The following is a 25,515-nucleotide window of genomic DNA, read 5'->3' as shown; positions in this document are numbered from 1 at the left end:
CAGAGTAAACGTCAGAGGACTCATACGACACCTGAAATTCGCGAGGAAGTCAATAATATGTGAGCTGCTCCACTGTCTCAACAGTGCAACGCTGTCTTCGTGAACGAGGTTTAAAGGGGTGCATAGCGGTCAAGAAACCTTTACTATGGACACAAAATAAGGTGAAAAGAATGCAATGGGCACAGAAACATAAAAACTGGAGTGTGCAGCAATGGTCCAAGGTGTTAGTCACGGATTAATCAAAGTTTGAAGTATTTGAGAGCTATCGTCGAATGTTTGTTCGTCGACTTTGTGGAAAACATATGAAGAGTCAGTGTGTGACACCTACGGTGAAGCATGGTGGAGGGTCGGTTAAGGTGTGGGGATGTTTTGCGGGTGATAAAGTCGGTGATCTAGTGCGAATTAGTGGAACATTAAAGAAGGAAGGATATCACAGGATACTGATCAACAATGCAGTTCCATCTGGCAAGAGGCTTATTGGTCATGGGTTTGTTCTGCAGCAGGACAATGACCCCAAACATTCTTCTAAATTGTATAGAAATGTCAATAGAAAAGAGAAATGTGGGGAACTGAAAAATATGATTTGGCCAAGTCAGTCACCAGACTTAAATCCCATTGAACTGTTATGGGATGAACTTGACAGGGAGGTCCAAAAACTGAGGTCAACTAATGTTGAAGAGCTATAGAATAATTTACAGAGCTGTTGGACTGCAGTATCTACACAAACACTACAAAATCTTATTTCCAGAATGCCAAGAGTTTGTGCAGCTGTTTGGAGGGCAAAGGGTGGATACTTTGAAGAGGCTAAAATGTAAACCATATTGTATTCTATTTAATGATAGAGAAAGAAAATATATATTTTGTTGGTCTATTTAGTTTTTACAATGTGTTTGTACATTGAAATAAAGTATCTAGTTTTGTGCATAGGTGATCGAAAACTTTTGACTGGTAGTGTATGTATATCCAGCTGGAGATGGTCCATAAAAAGGCCAAAACTAGTACTGTAATGTGACTCCAAATATAAAAGCATATGTTTGTATATATTATAATGCATTGATTAGGCAGTAACAGCGCATCCTTATATCTTGTGAATTGTACACTGATCAATATGGAGGAATGAAATTAATATTACGTAAGTTTGCAGAACTTGTTGAATCCCACAGGAGTTGTGTGGCCGACTCTCAATGTCACCGCATTTGCACACCATGTTGAATCGCATGTATGATGTGTGCTGGATTCACGATGTCACCACATTCACACAGTGTGTTGATTCCTACAGGGTATTTGTGTCAGATTTTTGATGTTACCGCATTTGCGCAGTATGTTGAATCCCACAGCCATTGTGCACATCTGGTACAGCAAGATGAATCCCAATATAGACTTTTGCCTGATTCTCAGTGTCACCATACACATACAGCATGTTGTATCTCACAGGAGATGTGTGTGTGATTTGCGATATTAGAGCATTCACACAGTGTGTTGAGTCCAGTGGATTAATGGCATTTTCCAGCATCATCAAATTCACACAGCGTGTTAAATCCCACAGGAGATGTGTGCCAAATTCTTGATGTCACTGCATTTGCACAGTGTATTGAATCTCACAGGAGATGAGTGCCATATTCTTGATGTCACCTCAGTCACACAGCATCTTGGATCCCACAGGATGTATGTGCTGGATTTTTGATGTCACACCATTCGCATAGTGTTTTGGATCACACAGGTGGTGTTTGCTGGATACTTGTTGTTGCTGCATTCACACAGCATGTTGAATTCCACAGGATATATGTGTGCCGCACTCACATGGTGTGTTGAAATCCAAAGGAGATGTTCCAGATTACCAATGTCATTGAATTCGCACAGTGTGTTTGCCTGCTACAGGAGATGTGTGCAGACCACAAACCTAATTCACAAAGCATGTCCTGCTGGAGATCTGTGCTAGAAACTTGATGTCACCACATTTGCAAAATGTTTTGATCCCACAGGAGATGTGTTTCAGATTCTCTCTGACACTGCATTCACACACCATGTTGAATCCACAGCACTGTGTGCTGAATTCCTTGTGGCACTGCATTCGCACAGCATGTTGTATCCCACAGGAAATGTGTGCCATATTCTTAAATCTCCACTTTTGCACAGTGTGTTGGAACCCACAGGAGATGTGTGTCATATTATCCATTTCTCTGCATTCACACAGTCTGCTGCATCTCACAGGAAATATGTGCCAGATTCTCAATAACATTACATTCACATAATGTGTTGAATCCCACAGGAGATATGTGCTGGAATCTAGAAGTCGCTGTAATCACACAGCATAGTATATCCCAAAGTATATTTTTGTTGGATACTCAAGTCCCACATTCGCACAGTGTGTTGAATTCCACAGGAGATGTGTGCCATATTATTGATGTTCCCTTATTAGCATAGCATGTTGGATTCTACCAGATGTGTTTGCTGGATTTTTGATGTCACTGCATTCAAATGCATGTTAAATCCTACAGGAAATGTGTGCTGGATTCTCCATGTCGCAGAATTTACACAATGAGTTTATCCAACAGGAGATGTGCGTTGGATACACAATGTCACCACATTGTACACCGCATTGAATCCCACATGATATGTGTACCCGATTCTCAATTCACACAGTTTGTTGGATCCCACAGGAGACGTGCACTGGATACTCCACTTCATGGAAGTCATACTGTAGGGTCATCCTATAGGAGATGTATGCCAGATTCTCACTGTCACCACATTCGCACAGTGCATTGAATTCTCAGAGGAGATATGAGTCAGATGCTTGATGTCACTGCATTTGTGCACTTTATTGAATCGCACAGGATATATGTGCCCGATTCTCAATGTCACCGTATCCACACAGTTTGATGGATCATACAGGAGGTGAGTGCCAGGTTGTCAATGTCACCTCATTTGCACAGCGCATTGGATCCCAAAGGAGATGCCACGGATATCGCGCAGTGCATTGAGTCTCACAAGTGATGTATTCTGGATTCCTTCTGTCACTGCATTTGCAAAAAGTGTTGGATCCCACAGGAGATATATGCTGGATTCTAGATCTTACCACGTTCACATAGCATAATATATCCCAAAGTATATTTTTGCCAGATTTTTTATGTCACTGCATTCGCATAGTTTGTTGAATCACACAGGGTATGTGCGCCTCATTCTTGATGTCACCGCATTCGCAAAGTACATTGTATCCTACAGAAAATATTTAACCACATTCGCACAGCATGTTGAATCCCACAAGAGATGTGTGCTGGATGCTTTATGTTACTGTATTCGCATAGTGTGTTGTATCAAACAGGAGATATGTGCCAGAATCTTAATGTCACTTCATTCACACAGTGTACTCCATCCCTTGGGATAGATGTCATTGTATTAGTGTAGTGTGTTGGATTCCACCAGAGGTTATTGCCAGATTCTTGCTGTCAGCACATTCACACAGCATGCTGGATCCCACAGGAAATACATGCCAAATTCATGATGTCACACCATTCACACAGCATGTTGGATCCCATAGGAAATATTTGCTTGATTCTTGACGTGACTGCATTAGCACAGTGTGTTGAATCCCACCGCAGCTGTTTGTCAGATCCATGAAGTTACTGCATTAACTCAGTGTGTAGGATCCCACAGGAGATGAGTGCTTGATTCTCTATTCTGTGAATTCACACATGTTGGTTCCAACAGGGGATATGTACAGGATTCTCTAAGTGAATGCATTTGCACAGGATATTGAGTCCCACAGGATATGTGTGGCAGATTCTCGATATCACTGCAGTTGTACAGTGTGATGAATCCCAAAAGAGATGTGCGTTGGATTCTTGATATTACTGTATTTGCACAGTTTGATTGAACCCACCAGATATTTGTTCTGGATACTTGATGAATAGCATGATGAATTGGACTGGAGACGTTTGCTGGATTTTCAGTGTGACCGCATTCGCACAGCTTGTTGATACACAGGAGATGTGTGCCAGATACTTGATGGCAGTGCATTCACAAAGTGTTTTGGATTCAGAAGGAGTATTTGCCACATTCTTGATGACACCATATTGACTTGTGTTCCGAATTCCCGATATCACTGCATTTCACAGCATGTTGTTTGCCACAGGAGATGTTTGCTGGATTCTCGATGTCACTGCATTTGCATAGTGTATTAAATCCTTCAGGAGATGTGTTCCAGATTCTTGATGACACCACATTCTTACTGCATGTTGAATCCTCAGGGGTTTTGTGCCAAATTCTATATGTTGCTGCATTTACTTAGTGTGTTGTACCCCAAAGGTGATGTGTTCTGAATTCTTGAATCACCGCTTTTGCATGATGTGTTGGATCCCATAGAAGGCATGTGCCTGATTCTCCATGTCACCACATCCTTACAGCATGATTATTCCCACGGGTGATATGTGCCAAATACTCAATGACTCTGCAATCACACAGTTTGCTGTATCCCACAAGAGACGTATGCCTGATTCCTTACGTTACTACATTCACACAGTGTATTGGATTCCTCAGAGGATGTATGCCACAATCTTGATGTCACCGCATTCATATCAATGTTGAATCCCACAGGAGACATATGCCAGATTCATGATGTCACTGCATTCGCACACCTTGTTGAGTTGCATAGAAGATGTGTCGGATTTGCAATGTCACCCCTTTTATCCAACGTGTTCAATCCCACAGGATAAGTGTGACAGCATGTTGAATTCCTCAGGAGGTTTGTGCTAGATTTTCAACGTCACCTCATTCACATTCACATAATCTTTGGATCCCACAGGAGGTTTTTGATGGATTATTGACTTCATTGCATTTGCAAAGTGTGATGGATCCTACAGGATCCATGTGCTGGGTTCTTGATATCACAGGGGGTCTGCCACCTGGGTGCCAACCTTAAATGCAGATCAATGATGATTGTTTGGTAGATTGATCCTATTTTCAGGACTTCAAAGATTTATTTTTGAAGATTTATTTGGAGAGATACACTAAATGATCCATTCCAGGAGAATTCATACTTAGAGGAATATTATGTGAATGATTATATTATAAAGATGAGATGGAAAACACTAGACATGGGTTTAGGGGAAAGAAAATATGGATTTCTATTCACAAGACGATGAATGAAGAAAGCTCTGTTGTATATTTAAAAGCCTCTCTCCAGCAATGTGCAATATACTGTACAGTAATTTACATGGTTTTAATTGTGTTATTGAGGAGGATCACAGCTTAATTTCTGTTGTCAGTCATTAGATCTCCAATATCACAAAGATTTCTCTTAAAGCTCCATCACATGTCAAGAAATTCAAAGAGCTCCTACCTGATCTCGTCCTTCCACCACAACTAGTGTTAATGAGATGGGGAACTTGGATTATTACTGTACTTTGTATTATGGAAAGAACTTCAAGATAGTAGGTGAGATCATCAAATCATTTTCTGAAGATGATGCTGTTTCTATTTGTGATGACAAAAATGTTTTAAAATTCAAAATGACCTTGCATTCATTGCTGTCCATTATGCAGAGTAACCAGTAATTATTTCTAGTACCGAGCTCAATAGATGCAGTCACTTAAGTGCGGCCAATATCCAGTAGAAAATTCTAAATTCCCATGGAGAGAATTAAATATTTTTCACCAATAGACCATGTCAAAAATGTCAAAAAGATATCAGATGTAAGGCTTTTCAGGTGTTTGCTCTATTAACCAGCGTTTCGTCTTAGGTCGGACACTAGACTCATCAGCCTTATAAGAGGCACAGTCTGATAACTGCATATGAGAGATAAATCTCCACAATGGAATTTTGGGAGATAGTACGTTCGAACCCCACTGTCGGCAGCCCTGAAGATGGTTTTCCATGGTTTTCCATTTTCACACCAGGCAAATGCTGGGGCTGTACCTTAATTAAGGCCACGGCCGCTTCCTTCCAACTCCAAGCTCTTCCCTGATCCATCGTCACTATAAGACCTATCTGTGTCGGTGTGACGTAAAGCAACTAGCAAAAATTATTCCTAGTCTTGAGGAAGGAGGACTACCCTTCAAGGAAGAGGTAGTGGAGTTGATCCAGGGAGTTTCAGGCAATGTAGGGAGTAACGTGAATGATACATACATTAGGGGAATGTCTGCCAATCCAGTCACACATAAAAATTAAAAAGTATAGGCAAGATTCCCAATAGCAAAAATGCAGATTCTGTGAATGTGGACTCATTGGTCATTGCTTATTACAAGTATGCTTCACTTACCTCAGTGGACAGTGAACATCCTTATCAGTTCTGAAAACTACATAGTGTAATCTGACAGATGATTAAATTTCAGCACTGAAAATTTGAAGAAACATCTTGTTGGTATATGCAACAAATGTTACAACAGTATCACAGTGGTGATTCCAGAACTTTTGATATTTTACAAATAATATTTTCAGAAATATAAATACCTTCTTCAGTGCCTATATTACATATTTTTCAACTTTTCTTTAATGCTCAGACACCTGGTCGTAGTTGTAACTATATTTTTTCAACCTTACAGGCCTCATGTTTGTCACCAAAGGTAAAACAAAGGTTGATCATATAATTGCAATACAGAAATATTACTAGTTCAGACTATTAAAGGCATGATAAAAAATTAGCGGCCTTCTTCAGGAAGCTTCACTTTCTCTGATTCTTTTCAATATGTGCACTGATTTTATAATATGTGAGTTATCTAAAAAAAAAAAAAAGTTAGTAAATTAAGCTTTTGGTTATGAACTTACATCTAAAATGGAGATCTATCCATTGTGAAATTCACAGGAGATATTGCATGGAAAGATCTGGAATAGTTTGAGAAACTGACACCAATCCTATGTAGAGTGATGTATCCATTATTGCACGTGTCTGTAGTGGTTCATAGTGTAATGTTTATGTGTATATGAAGAAAATAATATCGAGACAAGGGCAAACACCCAGTTCCCAACTCATATGAATTAACCAGACACTAGTAATATCTCCAACCCAGCTGGGAATTGAATCTGGGACCCTCTTAACTGAAGGCCTTGATGCTGATCATTTAGCCAAGGAGTTGTACATAACTCTTATTTTGTATGTATAAATTACTGGAAAAATTTGCTAGTGACGTCCAATAACTTCCATAATGCATGGAAACTAATTTTCAAGATGTATGTCAATCCGTGACTCACTGTTTATACTCAGAATAAAGATATTGTTTTCACCTACTCTAGTGGAGAAAAAAATGAGCTCAATCAGAGCATTACTCTTATAATTTTAAAAACCATTTGAAAAATACTACTGTGATATCAAGCTTAAAGCGACTCTTGCATAAATTGATAGAATCTTCCACAAGACATTCTGCCCACTGACTTCATAAATTCTGTGTTCCTGGAAATATTGATTTACTTTTACAAGTTTATCTGTTCTTTGAATCTCTTCAACCTGAAAGATGAATAAAATTGGAAACTATGCAGTGCTAAAAAAATTTTTTAACAATAAAAAACTGATCCAGGATAGATTCTATGTATATTTATTTGAAATTATTTTCTAGCAATACTTATCATTCTGAGGAAGCCCTTAAAAATAGTAAAACATGTATACAAAATATTGAAAAAAAAATTGCAAAGTATTCACTGGCAGATCAACTATTTAACTTTATTAAAATACATGCGATGTTAATGTTTCTTTATTCAGATTTGTGGTACTACATTTTTTGTGTATTTGTTCTGAATTATGTTAAGAAACTCTCAGTGGTGTGGTTGTAAATTAGTAACAGCTAGGTAGTATACAGTACCTAAATGAACCATGACTGTTTTGAAAAACTGAAATGAACATGTGAAAAATTGAAACAAACTTTTTTTAATAGAAAGTTTATGGGATAAAGCTTCTCATACACTCATTCAAAAATACCTGTTCTCATTGTCAAGCAGAAGACTTACCCTACAAGAACCACCTCCACGTTTCTCTTTCCACCACCGAGTCTTCAAAATATGAAGCTTGCCTTCTTCTTGAAGTTTAAGGACAGCACCACTAATTGCAGTGCGATATGGTGAATCTGTCAAAGCAATGGATGGTCAGTTTAATCTATATCTATCTATCTATAGATAACCTATGATTTTAACTCTAAATTTCATTTGTATACTATAATAAAGTTTAATTTATGAATAATGCACACAAGCAGTGAATAAGAGAGCTGATTTCATGAAAAAATTTAACTCAAAAGAGCTGATTTCATGAAAGAATTTAACTCACTGGGTGGCATAGCTATGCCATAGCCTTTTGAGTCCAGGAGACCTCCTACTTGGGTAAGTTCACAGTTCCGTTCAATCACATACTCTATGGAAGTTGACTCCATGAGAAAAGCATAACTTCCCTTTCCTTTCACCACACGTTCAACTCCTTCGACGTTGCTGCTGGTGAACACACTCGGTCGAGCAGATTCCATGAATGACCACATCCTCTGATATGTTGAAAAATTGGAATCCTTTCACAGAGCAATCAATACATACTATTAAATATGGTAAATATTTGGTATGTATACAGGGAGTATCAGAACTATACCGACAAGAAGATCAGGGATGATCTTCGTGTTACGTTAAGAAAAATGGTGCAATTACGTTGGCTGAGAAAATTTTTCTTTTCGAGAAAATGTGGTTACTTTGTTACTTCTGGGTGCGTGATTCAAATTGACGACTCGCTGCATTTGCTATGCCAGAGCACAAGCCGCTGCTGTGCTTCAGAGAAGGGAGGGAAAATGGGGTGTATGTAGGAGAGAGAGAGAGAGATAATGCTCATTGTGTGTATGCACAAGTTTACTCATTCGACTTGCACAGGATTTTCCTTGTCTCTTACAGGCATTATCCACAGTTCATTTGTTAAACAGCTGTAACTGCACACACAGTACAAGAACACACTGTAATTAAGACACACTTGTCAGTCAAAGAACACACCCGATCGTTTCTCTTCTCATCTGTCGGTCACAGTAACGTTCATTATTATTTAACATGCTTGAAGATGCAATGCTGCTGCCCCACGATTGTGTATTCCTTCACTCACAACATTGTAAATGGAATGAAATACCAAATGAAGGAAACAATTTGTCATTTTCCATTCGGAATTGCTAGGCGGGCAATCATTCCGTTGGGGAGATTTATCTCCCTTATGCAGTTATCAGACTGTGCCTCTTATAAGGGCTTCTGATAAGTTCACCTGCATACACCCCAGCGTCAGTGGGTAGGGTCTGACACATCCCACTCTGATGAGTCTAGTGTCAGACCTAAGACGAAATGCTGGTTGATAGAGCAAATGCCTGAAAAGCCTTACATCTGATCTGTTTTTGACATTTTTGACATGCTCTATTGGTGATAAATATCTAATTACCTCGATGGGAATTTAGAATTTTCCATTCGGAATTGCTAGGCGGGCAATAATTCCATTGTGGAGATTTATCTCCCTTATGCATCCTCAGCCGGCCCAAGAACAAGCAAACGGGCAGACACCTAGTTGGTTGTCGCCTCCCCACCGTGTCTTCCTCTTGTCTCGTGAAGAATGTGGACACTGCCTATTCCCCCGACGCCATTCGCAAGTGGCTTTGTGACACCGTGGCTGACATTTGAGTGGTACTTCGTCTCCAGGATGCTTTCTCTGGCCAGCCGTCTCCTGATATTGTGGTCTTCTTTCGCGATCCACACATGGCATCTTTGGCCCTCCTTCGCGGCGACTTACTGATCTTTCATGTCTCGCATCAAGTTCTTCCTACTCCTGCCCATATTTTACAGCACCTGGCCTCTGATCCCGACTTCCCTCTCTCTGTACCGTCTCCCCTCCCTATTTCTACCGCTGCTCCCCTCACGACTCCCGTCCAACATCTTTCACCTACTCTTACTATTACTACCACTACCATCACCGCTTCCATTCATCTTTCCCCATCTTCTTCCACCCCCACTCTTATGTCTAGTCATTCCTCTCCGTTGATGTCTCCCACCGTATCCTCCATATCTACGACTCTTCTGAGTCCCCAGCGGCCCCCTGCCGACTCCGTTGCTACTGCCAGCGGCACTCAGCCAGCCTCTGTCAGAGAGTCTGGCGCTACTACGGCACATCACCCGTCTTCATCATTCAGCTGTGTTCTTCGTGGCGTTGACCCTGCTATTACTGAGCACGACCTCCTGCTTGACCTCCACCAGGCCGGCGTCCTGGCGTGGCGAGTTTTCCGCATCTTCAACATCCGTGGGCCGATGTACATGGTTCGCCTTCAGCTTCCCACCAATGAAGACGTCCAACGCTTGCTCACCAACGGCGTCCATCTTCACCGGCGGACTTATCGTGTGGAGCCTTCTCGTTCCCCACCCCGTGCCGCGCGATCACTTTCCCCTCCCCCCTCTTCCTGTTCTCGACCAACACCGCCACCCGACCCCCCGTCGCATGCTATTTACCCTCCTGTTCCGCAACTACTTTCCAGCCCACCGCCTCTTTCCTTTCTAGAACTTCTCCGTCTACTTGCCACCTCCGTCACCAATATCACCACCACACTCTATTATCTTCTCCTCCAATCTTACCCCTCTTGTCCTCCTTTTACTACTGTCCCACCGTACCCACAACCTGCCCTGCCTCACCCTCTGTAACACTCTCTTTCGTAGTTCTCTGTCATTTTTGTATAACTCACTGTTTATGTAACACCTTTACTTTTCTATAATGCGCGCCCGGGATACTTTGCTCTGTCAATAAATTTCTCGTCCCTCTTCCCTATGGTGTTTGCGGGGGTTCGCTCGATCGGGTGCTTTGCGGCTCCTCCCTGGGTCCCGGCTTGTTGTCACGGTCTCCCTGCGCCAATTCGCTTACTCTCTTCCCTTTTCGGTGTGTACGACACATGCCTTCTACATTTCACATTTTACTGCTTATTGTCTTCCCATATGGCCGAAGAGCTCCTTAGTTGAGCTGATGGCCCGCCCACCCTATTGTGGTGGGAATGAAATGACCTCATGACGACGACGACGTTCACCTGCACTACGCATGTCCACACATTTTTTCGACTGGGTGGCGCTCTTCTTGGCTCTTGCTCAGTCGGCCCAGGAATAATCAAACGGGCAGACGCCTCATTGGCTGTCGCCTTCCCTCACCACGATGTCTTCTTCTTTTCTCATAAAAAATGTGGACACTGCTCATACTCCTTCTGACATTCGCCAGTTCCTTGCTGCAGATGGCGTCGGTATTTGACTGGTACTTCACCTCCAAGATGCTTCGTCCAGCCAACCTTCTCCAGATGTAGTGGCCTTTCTTTATACTGTGAGCGAAGCGACGCACCTCCTCTCCGTCGGTTCCCTTTTCTTATTTGCTTCCACTCATCAACTTGCCCCTACTCCTCCACATATTTTACAACAATTGGCCTCTGACCCTGCTTTCCCTCTTACAGTCATTCCCTCAGCTACTACTCTGGTCACTAACGTCGCCATAACCACCACTCCCACCACCACCGTCACCACTTCTATCCATTGTTCCCCTTCTTTCTCTATCACCCCTCTTACATTTAGTCATTCCTCCCCTATCATGTCCACATCCGCTCCTTCCACAGCTACGACTGTCACTTATCCCCCACTGCCCCCTGTTAACCTCCTGGATGATATCATCGCAGCTCCGCCCGTCTCCGAAGACCGTGCAGCTTCTACCCCAACAGTTCATCACCCGTTTTCAACACCAAGCTGTGTCATCCGTGGGATAGACCCTGCTGTCCCTGAAGAAGATATCCTGCACAAACTGCACCAGATGTGCGTCCCTGTCCGTCGGGTGTTTCGGATCATCAGCAACGATGGCCCGACCTTCATGGTTCGCCTTCGCCTCGCCTCACTCGCCGACGTAGACCTTCTTATCACCAATGCGTCCGTTTTCGAGGACGAACCTATCGTGTGGAGCACTCTCGCTCCCCGTCGCAGCTTGAGCGATCCTCCCGTCTTCCACCCTCTCCTCCTCCTCCACCCCCTCCGCCACCCACCCCACCGTCGCCACATGTCACTCTTCCCGCCTTCCAACCAAATTTCTTCTATTCACCGATTCCCACCTTCGACCTTCTCCGCTTACTTGCTACTTCTATCACGAACATTACCACTACCCTCTATTACCTTCTTCTCCAACACTACCCGACCCCTTCCTCACCCTTCCTACCGACCTCTAACTTTGTTCACACTTAATCTATGTATTTCGCTTATCTCATCACTTTTCCGAAATGCGCACCTGAGATACATTCCGTCATTGTCAATAAAGTGCTCTCCTTCTCCCTCTGGTATTTGTGGGGGTTTGCTTTTGCGGGGTGCTCTGCGCCCCCCCCTGGGCCCCGACTTGTTGTGACCGTGCCCTTACGCCCACCTAACGTACTCTTTTATGTATGTACGATACATACGTTCTATGTGTTTTGCTCTCTCTTTCTATTTCCTACTCAATGGCCAAAGAGCTGCTAGTTCCGTGGCAGGAATGAAATCACCTCCTTGATGATGATGATGATGTTCACCTGCATACACCCCAGCGTCAGCGGGTAGAGTCTGACACATTCCACTCTGATGAGTCTAGTGTCAGACCTAAGACGAAACGCTGGTTAATAGAGCAAACGCCTGAAAAGCCTTACATCTGATCTGTTTTGACATGAAGGAAACAATACGCTCAATGATTTGATTACAGTAGATGTTCAATATGCCCCCTGCCTACTTTGTTGCACAGTTCACAATGGTGTAGTAGTGACCTTTGGACTCTGTTCAGGTTGTGTGGTGGAAAGCTGCCTGTATTCTTGGTACAGGTTCATCTTTTCTTTCTACGGGGTTTGCATAGTAGTCAATTTGTGCAGAACAACCTGTACACTGCCTTCTGGGGCTGCGAAGCAACCATGTGAAACTAATGAGAAACTTATGCATTTGAGAAACATTCAATTAGTGCTACCTCTGTCTCCCACTTCCCACTTCCCACTTCCCAATTCCCCTCCCTTCCCTTCTCATCCCTCCTCTGATGCACAGCAACAGGCAACAGTTGGCTCTCTGGCATAGCAAATACAGCTAGTTCGGCAGTTTGAATCGTGCGCCCGGTAGTAACAAAGTAACCACATTTTCGTGAAAATAAAAGTGTTATCTGCCAATCTGATTGCACCATCATTCTTAACATAACACGAAGAATGTTACATCCAGAGACTAAATGGAATGCACTCACTAGATTTTGTACTCTTTGGTTTTGAGAACAGATTGTTTAAAAAAAAAAAATGAACGATGTAAATCAAGTTTTAGGTTTGTGGAAAATAATAAAACCCAACACCTGTGTAACTATCAGACAAAGTCCGTTTTATCAGGTAGATTTTCAGGTTCGACATAACATTAGTGGTGACCGCAACAGGACGTGAACAAAGCGGTAATTTGAAATGGATAAGTTGACTGAATCGCGAAAACCAATATGTGCTATGTTCACGAAAACATACGATGCGGTGATGGCGGGAACAGACCCCAACAAGGTAAGATTGCATTTTACTGAACTAGAATGACTAGAAAATGAACTGAAGGATGCCAATGAGAAAATATTAGAAGTGCTTCTCGACGACAGTGACGAAGGACGATACACGAATTAATACGATAAAGTGAATGAATATCGTGATAAAGTAGATGAAGCTCATCAGATAATGGAGTGTGTTGTATTAACACAATGTACAAATGAAGGAAATCAAATATCGAGTGATGGTTTCATAGGTTTCTCACAGAGAAAACTCAAACTGCCGAAAATCAAACTTCGAAAATTTTCCAGAGAGGATAGGGACTGATTAGGGTTTTGGAGTCAGTTCCGTTGAATTCATGATGACTCAGACATAGAAAAAGAAGATAAATTTCAATATTTGATCCAATGTACTGTTGAAGAAAGTGGAGCTAAGGAGGTGGTAACTAGTATCCCTTCAACAGCTAAAAATTATGATAGTGCAGTTCAGTGTCTTAAAAGTAGATTCCGAAAAGAAGAATTAATCGTAGAATTTTACGTTCGTGAACTACTTGGACTTGTGATTCAGAATGTTTCTTCAACACAAAGCCTGACTCTCTTACAGCTCTACGATCGCTTAGAATTCCACCTTCGATCCCTTGAATCTCTGGGCATTTCGAAGAAAGAAATAGAAATGGCTACCTTGAATCATTTTAAGAAGACTGTCTCAATTGACGAGGATGGCCGTTACAAAGTCCATCTACCATGGAATGAGGTATCTGAGGAGCTCCACGACAATTTGGAAATTGCCGAGAAGAGGTGCAGGATGACGATTAACAAACTGTTGAGTTGCAACAAGTATCAGGAATACAATGTTGTGTTTCAGGTTCAACCATACTGTTAAGATCCATATTTGATGCTTCTTGCGGGGGGAAGGAAGGTGCATCTCTGAATGAGTGCCTGGAGAAAGGACCAAATCTGCTGGAACAAACTCCACCTATTCTGATCAGGTTTCGCCGTCGTGAAATTGGAGTAATTTCAGACATAAAAAGGACCTTTCTGAAAATTTCTCTTGCTCCTTCAGATGGAGATTTCTTGAGATTCCTATGGTGGGAGGATTCCTTCATGAAGAAATTCAAGATACAGTATTTTGGCATCGACGAGTTGTATTTGGGCTCAAGTGTAGTCCATTCTTGTTGGGTGCTGTTCTTGATCTCCATTCAGAAAACAGCTCTCCTGAACTGCAAGAAACAACACAACTATTAAAGAGCTCATTCTATGTCGACAAATGCGTATTATACCTTGATTCAGAGGAGAAAATGACCCAAGTTGTTGAAGAATCTATGAAACTACTTTCAGGAGCCAGATTCGAACTATATGGCTGGGAATGCACCTCAAGGGGAAAAGAGAATACATTTGAGAAGATTTCTCCTGTTCTTGGATTATTGTGGGACGAGGAAGAAGATGTATTGTACTGTGATGTGAGGCCTCAAAATGAGACTGGATGTGTTACATGAAGAAAAATCTTGTCGTCTGCTCAGAGGATTTTTGATCCCATTGATTTTTCATGTCCTCTGACCCTATTCCCTAAACTTCTCATTCAGGATAGCTGGAATTCGAAGATGGGGTGGGATGATCCATTGCCAGAGGATGTACAGAAGAATTTTAGAAAATGGGAAGCTGAAGTTTGGCGACTTTCTGAAGTGAAAATACCGAGGCATTTCATAGTAAGCAGGTCTGATCAAACCTGGAGTTTACATACATTTTGTGATGCCAGTCGGAGTGCTTATGCTGCAGCTGTCTCCAATGAAGTTGTACCAGTACTGAAAAGATTGTTTCTGTTCAGCTGATCATAGCAAAGACAAGGGTTTCACCACTCAAGGAAATTTTGATGCTGCGATTGGAATTCCTGGCATGTTGTATTGGTAGTCGACTAGCAAGCTCAGTCAGAGAAAGTCTGAACTTAAGCATCTCCGAGTTTTATTGGACAGACTCTCCATGATCTCCATCATTGATCAATTCCTCAGCAAAGAATGGAGATGCCTGGTACCTAAGAAGATTGTCCAAGTTTTCTCAAATTGTCAGGCTCATAGGATGGATACTGTGATTTGTTAGAAAATCATTGAAATGTAGCAGTTGTGAAAGTGGGGATGATCTCACTGCTTCAGAACTATCATAAGCGGAGAGAAGGCTCCTGCATCTTGTCCAGACAGGGGTTCTGGAAAAAACTCAAAGATGACGACTGAACTCCTTTTGCACCTTTGTTGACCAAGATGGTCTTCTGAGGCTGAAGACTAAAATTGTTCAAAGAGAAGATGAGGAAAATTTTAGATATCCCATTCTTCTGCCTTCCAGTCACAAACTTGTGGAGATTCTAATCCGAGACTATCACATACAATATTCTCATGCAGGTGTTGAGGTGTTACTTAGGATATTAAGGGAAGAATACTGGATTTTAAGAGGTCAGAAAACAATACGGAGGGTAATCACAAAATGTGTCAAATGGCGATGATTTAAGTCGAAGAAAATTGATGTAGATCCTGCACCATTGCCAGAAGATAGAGTGAAAGATTCATCAGTCTACGAGGTCAGTGAGGTTGATCTTGCTGGGCCATTGATTTTAAGGGGCGTAAAGAAAGCTTGGATTTTGTTGTTTACTTATGCTTTGTATTGAGCTGTACATATTGATCTGGTGTTAAACATTTCCACAGAAGCATTTCTTCAAGGTTTTAGGAGATTTATTGCAAGGCAGGGACGACCCAGAGTTATATACAGTGACAATGGGACCAACTTCACAGGAGCTGTGAATTCCTTTGACTCTTTGGACTGGCATAAGATAGAAGAGGAAACATCTTCAAGGAGGATCCAGTGGAAATTCATTCCATCCACAGCTGCTTGGTGGGGTGGATGGTGGGAGAGGGTCATTCAAATGGTCAAGAAGTTGTTGAAGAGGACATTGGGAAGAGCCTCTCTCACCTATGAAGAGGCTTTGACTGTTCTATGCGATGTGGAGTCTGTGGTAAATTCTAGGACTTTGATGTCCCTGTCTGAGGATCCAAGCGACTTAGTGCCATTGACTCCTGCAATGTTCCTGCAGGACAAGCGGTCTATTGGAATCCCTGATCTCAATTGCCTTGACAAGACCGACCTCAGAAGATGGGCCAAGTACCTGCAGCATTTGTGGGAGGAATGGAGGAGAAGATTCCGTGATGATTATCTGAGCCTTTTAGTACAGCCGCAAGTTAAAGAAAAGTGTCGAAGGATGCTAAAGATTGGTGACATTGTATTAGTAGGCTCTGATCAGAGGAACAGACTCAATTGGCCTTTGGGTAAAGTGATTGAGATGTTTCCTGGTAAAGATGGTAACATAAGAGTAGTTCGAGTGCAGACTGCTGGACAGGACATGATCAGGCCCATTCAACGTTTGTACCCACTGGAGATGACTTCATCGCAGGATACCTTACTGTTGTGATTATTGGGATTTGATTATTTGGACTCGGAAGACGGCGATAAATTATGTATGTAAAGGATTTATTCTTTTGTTTGTTTTGGTTTTCCTCAGTATGTGAATTTTGGAATTGTTTAATTTGTTTGAAGTCGATATGATTTTGAAATTATTTGATTGTCATGGTAATTCTGGTGCATCCTGTACCACACGCGCCACATCGGCGTGGGAGATTTCCGGTTTCGTAAAGTTGCACAAATTTCGTAATTTTTCTAGAGGCTTCCTAAATGTTCCTTGTCAGCACTGTTTTTTCTGCGCTCCTATTGGAGAAAATAAAAGGAAATGTGATTGGTAGGTGAAGGAAATCATCGTACGCTCATTGGCCGTGGTAATATTTCATAATTTCCGGGGAGAAGCGTTGTCGCTGGAGCCTTGCTCTGCGAGGGCGTCTTTTCTGTTTGACCACTGAAGGGAACGGTCACCTTCCAAGGTACGGGTCTTCTTGGCCCCGCCATCCGGTAAGCACTGATTAATATTTTTTAACTTTTCTGGTATTCTGTTTCAAATGTAGTGTTTCATTTTATTTATCTTGCCGGAGCGTACCCGTGTTTCCTTCTGCTTCCAAATGTTATAATTATGACTTAGCCGTTTCGGTAAGTCGCTTCACTTTGTTAAGAGATAGTTCCCGTTTGTTGTTTTGTAAATTAATTGTTATACGCCTTTCGAAGTAATCCTTATCAGTAATATTTTTCTCGGGACTATCTCATTCATTCCGCTTCATCGTGGATTATTCATCTTTAGGTCGGGTACCCTTTCTCAGAAGTGTTTTTGAGGGGGCTACCCACCGAAGATGCTCTGCTCCATGATTACACGTAAATTATTTTTCCTTTTTAGATGTATCTCTTCACTTTAGTATAACGTTACCTTCCTTTATTTATTTCGAACTGTTTTGGGTTTTTAAAGGTAACGCCACGACAGTGGAACGTCATGTGTGATGTTCCGGTGTAAAATAAATTTAATTACTAAATGCTACCCTCATGTAAATTGTAATGGTTGTTGAAATTATGCCGTCATTATTTTAATTGTATCTTGGTTATTGCTTTATATATGAAATCGAATCTAACTTGTTAAGTAAAGTTTAGGATTACATTGACTTCGCTTCTTCAGTGTTACCAATACCTTCCACCGCCTGGATATGGTTCCCAGCCGTTTCCCGGTTATCCTTTCTTAATAGTCATGTTGGTTAAACTGTTTGTTTATTTCCTGTAATTAATGTGCTTGCAAATTTAATTTCGTACATGTTGACGTGCCTAGTGTACAGTACTTTTGGTGAAAGCATTACGGTAGCAAACATTTTCTCTTCATTAAACCTATTAATTGTAACCTTACCCTTTGGAGAGGTTGCACTTACAAGTGGAAGATGATGGAGATAATGAGCATGAAAGTGTTGTTTCTGCTGTAAGAAATGAAGTGAAAATGAAGTGAAAATGAAAAGTGGACGTTTGGTGAAACTTACTGCATGATATAGTACCTAAGTTTTGTGATAAGTTCTTGTCTTGTTAAACTGTGTAGGTGAAATGATTGTCAGATTTTTTTATTGGTTCATTTTGGTTTTCTGTTAACAGGGGAATAAAGAAAACCAAAAGGTGGGAGGTATGTTACAGCCAGAGACTAAATGGAATGCACCCACCACATTTTGTACACTCTGGTTTTGAGACCAGATTGTTAAAAAAAAAAAAAAAAAGATGTAAATCAAGTTTTAGGTTTGTGGAAAATAATTAAAACCAACACCTGTGTAACTATCAGATGAATTCAGTTTTATCGGGTAGATTTTCTGGTTCGACATAACAAAGAGCATCCCTGAATTTTTGTTGGTATAGTTCTGATACAATCTGTATAGTGTTCATTATAGCAATATATATACCTAATTGGGTTTGAGAAACATTTAATTAGTGCTAAGTGTTGTTAAATTTTCATCATTTCCTAGAAGTGGTACAAGATTATGAACAAGGGAGTTCATGTAGAAATACATTAAAATGCAGTACAAGGAAATAATTGAACAGGGCTGTGTCAGAGTCATAGCTGCAAGTTTTGACATAAGATATATACCACATGATAGGTATTGTTGAAATAAGGTAGCTAGTCAGTTTGGGTTTAAAATTTTGTTAACATTTTATTTCTTGATTCTAAACAAGTTTACATATCATCAAAACAATTGAGTTCCAAATCATTTTTATAACTGGGGCAGAAGATGTGCTCAGTTGGGGCTTCAGCAGCCTGACACACAGCATTGAGTCACTGACTGCACGGTTTTCTCCATTATCATAGCAGGATCGCCCCTGCCAGACAATTATTATAAACTATTACAATTTTTCAAATATCCATACTTTAAAATAAATACAGTCAAATTTAAATGAACTTATGTAAAATAGCTAGTATTCTTGATTAAATCACTACATAACAACATATCCTTTTCAATTTGTACTTTGAGAGGTACAGTCCAGGTTTTCATAAAAACGGTCTAAAGTCCCAATATTCAAAGCAGTCCAACATGAAATGTCAAATAAGGTACACAGTACGTTTCAAATTCAGTTTTAGTGCTGATATGCAGATCAAGCTCTCATTGGTCTTTGAGTGTTCTTAAGGTGAGCAAGTTCTCTCTTGACAATATAGAATTTCCCTACTTGGTTTAGACCTCTAACTTTCCAGGTTCCTAGATTTAACACTGGAGGTTCCCATTAGGCCATAGGATTTCTAGTCTATCATCCCTGAAAACATCTTGATCACTAAAAGAGATTCTTCTCTTCAAACAAATTTCTTGGCACTTGCTTCTGGGTTTCCATAACAAGGGAATCAATCAATCAATCAATCAATCAATCAATCAATCAAACAATCAAACAATCAAACAAACAATCAATCAATCAATCAATCAGTCAATCAATCAATCAATCAATCCTGATCTTTATTTAAGGCAGTCGCCCAGGTGGCAGATTCCCTATCTGTTGTTTTCCTAGCCTTTGCTTAAATGATTTCAAAGAAATTGGAAATTTATTGAACCTCTCCCTTGGTAAGTTATTCCAATCCCTAACTCCCCTTCCTATAAATGAATATTTGCCCCAATTTGTCCTCTTGAATTCCAACTTTATCTTCATATTGTGATCTTTCCTACTTTTAAAGATGCCACTCAAACTTATTTGTCTACTAATGTCATTCCACGCCATCTCTCCGCTGACAGCTCGGAACATACCACATAGTCAAGCAGCTCATCTTCTTTCTCCCAGTTCTTCTCAGCCCAAACTTTGCAACATTTTTGTAACGCTACTCTTTTGTCGGAAATCACCCAGAACAAATCGAGCTGCTTTTCTTTGGATTTTTTCCAGTTCTTGAATCAAGTAATTCTGGTGAGGGTCCCATACACTGGAACCATACTCTAGTTGGGGTCTTACCAGAGACTTATATGCCCTCTCCTTTACATCCTTACTACAACCCCTAAATACTCTCATAACCATGTGCAGAGATCTTTACCCTTTATTTCAATCATATTTATGTGATTACCCCAACGAAGATCTTTCCTTATATTAACACCTAGATACTTACAATGATCCCCAAAAGGAATTTTCACCCCATCAATGCTGTAATTGAAACTGAGAGGACTTTTCCTATTTGTGAAACTCACAACCTGACTTTTAACCCCGTTTATCAACATCTCACAACATTATTGAGGTCACGTTGCAGTTGCTCACTATCTTGTAACTTACTTTATACAGAATAACAGCATTCGCAAAAAACCTTACCCCTGATCCCACTTCTTTACTCACATCATTTAATATATATATATAAGAAAACATAAAGGTCCAATAATACTGCCTTGAGGAATTCCCCTCTTAATTATTACAGGGTCAGATAAAACTTCACCTACTCTAATTTCTCTGAGATCTATTTTCTAGAAATATAGCAACCCATTCAGTCTCTCTTTTGTCTAGTCCAGTTGCACTCATTTTTGCCAGTAGTCTCCCATAATCCACCCTATCAAATGCTTTAGACAGGTCAATTGCGATACAGTCCATTTGACCTCCTGAATCCAAGATATCTGCTATATCTTGCTGGAATCCTACAAGTTGAGCTTCAGTGGAATAACATTTCCTAAAACTGAACTGCCTTCTATCAAACCAGTTATTAATTTTGCAAACATGTCTAATATAATCAGATAGAATGCCTTCCCAAAGCTTACATGCAATGCATGCCAAACTTACTGGCCTGTAATTTTCAGTTTTATGTTTATCACCCTTTCCTTTAAGCACAGGGGCTACTATAGCAACTCTCCATTCATCTGGTATAGCTCCTTCAACCAAACAATAATCAAATAAGTACTTCAGATATGGTACTATATCCCAACCCATTGTCTTAGTATATCCCCAGAAATCTTATCAATTCCAGCCGTTTTTCCATTTTTCAACTTTTGTATCTTGTTGTAAATGTCATTGTTATCTATCCTCTATCTGGATATTATCCTTGTAACCAACAATCTTTTCATACTGCTGACTAAATACTTCTGCCTTTTGAAGATCCTCACATACACACTCCCCTTGTTCATTAATTAATCCTGGAATGTCCTTCCTGGAACCTGTCTCTGCCTTAAAGTACCTTAGTGTCATGTCGATTTCTATTTCTGTGGTTTTCAGTTAACTTGTAGCATTAATTTCAGAATCATCTTTGCTTTTTATTATGAGTATTTTCTTTTCAAACAAGCAGGTTCCATGAATTCCTTATTCATTTTGTTTACTGTCAGTTTATTTTTGGTACAGCACTTTTCCCTGACTTTCAATTCAGGCTGTATATTAGTTGCTAGTTAGTTGTTCTCAACATCTCTTCAGTTGTTGTCGGGCAAGAAACTGTGTCCAGGTATTAAGAACTTTCTATGGACTCTTTCCACTCTTGGAAATAAAGCCATGATAGCTTACATCATGAGCACAAACTTTATGTTTCTACTCGCTACCATTGAGTACTTCATGTACTTAGCATGTGAATGATTACATGTTTGTCCACTCCTCATATTGTTTTCCCAGTCTCAAATGCTTTTGCATTATTGCTGACCTTGATTTTATCCCTTCCTTCCCATATTAAAGAAAGCCATGTATCTGGTTAATACTCAGAAACTACTGACAGATGTACAAAGTGTTTAAAACATTGCCAGAACAATCTCCGTAGCAACTCTCATTATTGTCTATAGAGTTAGTTACCTGCTCTTGGACTTAAACTTTCACATGACTACCACTGATATTTCCTTTTATTTTGGCTGTATCAGGAAAAGGTACAAAGTTTCATTTAAATCCACACATTCATTTTTTTCGTGATGCTGTAACAGATGTAGACAAATAGTAAACTGAAATCAACATAGGTCAGTACAATTACGTAAGTATTTTTATCAGAGTATAATATTAACTGGCTGGAACATCACATTTAAAAGGAATGTTATCATATGAAATACTCAATGGCATACTTTTTCCATTTTCACAAACAGTACTATGCTGGCGTCCTAATAGTGGCAAGTTCCAGAACTGGATTGACCTTACCACAGACAGCAGTAAACATTGCTCTGATGTTTTCTGTTAAGTGTGTACCTGGCCTTTCTTATCAGCACCTCATAGCAAGAATTGAATACCTGGAATACTGTGATGAACCAGTGTGTCACATACCAGTAGTTATCAGAACATGTATGAACCAGAAGAATGGCATGCGAATAAGAAAGTTATCTACCACTCCAGCTATTTCCCGCCAATATTCCACCAGGTTGTTCTTCGGGCACGCAGCGGTATGCCATCTATCAGAGATGAATGGGAGCAGAAGAGACAAAGCACATCACAACAAACAATAGTCAATGTAATGTTTGTTGATCAATTTTATGGACTTTTGATATTGTAGACCTTCACATTTAGCTTCCTTCCAACTCTGTGATATTAGGATATCCAATGTAATGGGAGCCCTTCTTCCTCCTTTTGCAACATTCCTTCACAATTTTTTTTTCCCTTTTGATAATGATATGGGCTGATGACCATGCAGTTTTCCCCTTAATGACATCAAAAACCACTACCATCGCCAGTTAACACAATTGAACAATATTTCCATGTTAGCGATGCTCGCCTTTGTCATGGATTAAGCAAAAAAAGTCTAAATTATGAGTCTTTTATCATAGCTGGTATAGTAAAACTGTATAAGACATAAATAAATGGAAACTGTATAATCTATAATTTTTGTTATGTAGTATTTATTGATATGACCACTAATCATGAGCAATGAATTTCATGCTGCTCCGTATTGAAAAGTAATTAAAAATAGGGTAGCTTTTGTTTGTAATGACCACTAATAACATAGATATTAGAGAATTAAATTTTAGGCCTTCCCCTAAACTACCATTTCTTCCAGCAAGAATACAATTATTTATAGCCCAGACTGTAGTGCCTTATTCTATAACTTTATATATCAATTTTCATTAAATTTTATTTAGCCATGTCTCATGGCTTAGCGTTAATATGGACTAAGCAACAAAAAGTCTAAATTCATGAATATCTCTGTTATCATAGCTGGTTCGGTAAAACTGTATTAGAAATAAATGATCAAAGATTATATTTTCTATGTAGTATTTATTGATAGAACCACTAATAACATAGATATTTGAGAATTAAATTTTAGGCCTTACCCTAAGCTACCATTTCAACCAGCGTAAATAAAATTATTTATAGCCTAGGTTGTAGTGCCTTACTCTCTGACTTTACATACCATATTTCATTACATTCTGTTGTGCCGTTTTCTCATGATGTGTGAACATACACACATACAGCCTGACAGACAGAGATGATGGAAAATTAAAACTAACAATTTTTCTTACTGTGGACATGACTGATGCAGAAATATCATTCTTTTAAAATACTGAGCAATGTACAGACAAAACTCTTATTTTTCATTGATGAACTTATCCTTCCTGGCCTTCTGCATCATGGTGTGTAGGAACTTCATTTCTGCACCTTGGAGTTTTGGGTTGTTTTGTTTTGTTATCATGGTAGTTTCCAAGCTATATGTGAGGATGGGTATATAATATGATTGGGGCAAAAGTCATGGCAACTATTTTTTTCTTGCTCAAGGAGAAAAAAGGCCAATTTATAAATTACAAATTATACATTTATAAGTAATAATTGTTGAAATGAAGAAATCCAGATTTCATAATGTGGCTCCTGTTATTATTGCAGATGAAATATTACATTCATCTAGACCAACTTGTACAGAAAAATGATAACCTTAACCTCTTAACATACCAATTATTTACAAAATTGTGATTTTTTTTTTTACCTAATTTTGTTGTTGTTAAAATGGGCTATTTATTGAAAACTAATAACAGTGGTAACAATGAAAATATATTTTTAGAACTTAACAATGAAATATAAGTCACTGAAAAGTTCTTGTTTTAAAATCTCGAGTATACTCGTTATATTTTTTACGGGTTCTAAAATAAATAACTCAGCACTAAACAGATGGCAAGTAATACAACATGACACTCAATACTGTTCATATGTTTGTGGCTGTGTGAAATGCCCTAAAATAAGGATCAACACACAATGCTACATCGGGCGGGAAAGCCGCGAAAACGAACTGCCTGAGTCACTGACATCCACTACGGTTGAGTCTGAGACATCTGTTTGCAAAAATAAGACCCTGAAGTAATACTGTAATTTCATAAACATTTGGCAGAAATATTGAGAAACAAAAAGAAACGAGTATATTCAGGCTTTTAAATTAGGTACCGATCAATGAGCGACATTCCTGAGTATACTCGGGATTTTATTTTATATAAATATATAAAACCCCGAGTATTCTCGGGCTTTCATGTTAAGAGGTTAATGAGGCTATAGAATATAAGAACCCATTATATGATAAAATTCTGATATATTTGAAAATGCTTTAAAAAGATCACAAGAAAAGAATTGGAATCTCTCCACCTTCAAATAGCCCTACGGCGTATTTCTCCTCCTTTGAAGGTGAAAATAACAACAAGGAAGTTCATGACACACCAATATCCCCCGCTCCTCCACCTCCTCAAGTACGTGAACAAGAGAGAATGCATCATCACTACTACACCAGACACAAGACCATTAAAAAAAAAAATGACAGGAGATACTGTTCCAGAGGAAAGCAGGTTTTAAAAAGAATTGACAACTAGGAATTAGTAATATTTCATCTGCAATAGTAATAGGAGCCATGTTATTAAATCTGGATTTCTTCATTTTGACAATTACTTATAAATGTATAATTTTTAATTTATAAATTGGCCTCTTTTCTTCATGAACAAGGAAAGAATAATCATTAGGACATATTCTCTATGGATTATTATACAAGTGTTTCCTTGACAATTGCTTTCTATTGTAGACGTTAATTTTAAGGACACTTCCTCTAAAGCATTGATACTTTGTCATTACATGAATTTTTCATCTAAACAGTGTTATCTGCCTGAAGATGTTTATAATATACAAAACATGTACCACTTTTAACCAATAAGTTGCCTTAAGCAATTTAGTGTATCGATAAGGTGGTAAATAAAAAATACTTAGTTGTGAATCTGTGTAAGTGCGATACGGACCATGAAACT

At 39.7% G+C, this 25,515-nt stretch overlaps 1 protein-coding gene across 7 annotated transcripts in view; it reads right to left on the bottom strand.

The window, feature by feature from the left end:
• KaiR1D (Kainate-type ionotropic glutamate receptor subunit 1D) overlaps nucleotides 1-25,515 on the bottom strand; it is a 1,117,017-nt gene that overhangs the window by 121,588 nt on the left and 969,914 nt on the right. For all 7 annotated transcript variants that reach the window (XM_067143360.2, XM_067143363.2, XM_067143364.2 and 4 more), the window contains 2 exons: nucleotides 8,249-8,480; nucleotides 7,936-8,051 (listed from right to left, as the gene is read on the bottom strand). In XM_067143360.2, the coding sequence (XP_066999461.2) occupies nucleotides 7,936-8,051; nucleotides 8,249-8,480 (348 nt within the window). The remainder of the gene's footprint in view (nucleotides 1-7,935; nucleotides 8,052-8,248; nucleotides 8,481-25,515) is intronic.

This window comes from Anabrus simplex, chromosome 3 (genome assembly GCF_040414725.1).
Source record: "Anabrus simplex isolate iqAnaSimp1 chromosome 3, ASM4041472v1, whole genome shotgun sequence".
In the NCBI taxonomy this organism is placed as follows: domain Eukaryota; kingdom Metazoa; phylum Arthropoda; class Insecta; order Orthoptera; family Tettigoniidae; genus Anabrus; species Anabrus simplex.
The sequence above is the reverse complement of the archived record's forward strand: the minus strand, read 5'-3'. Positions and strand labels throughout refer to the sequence as shown.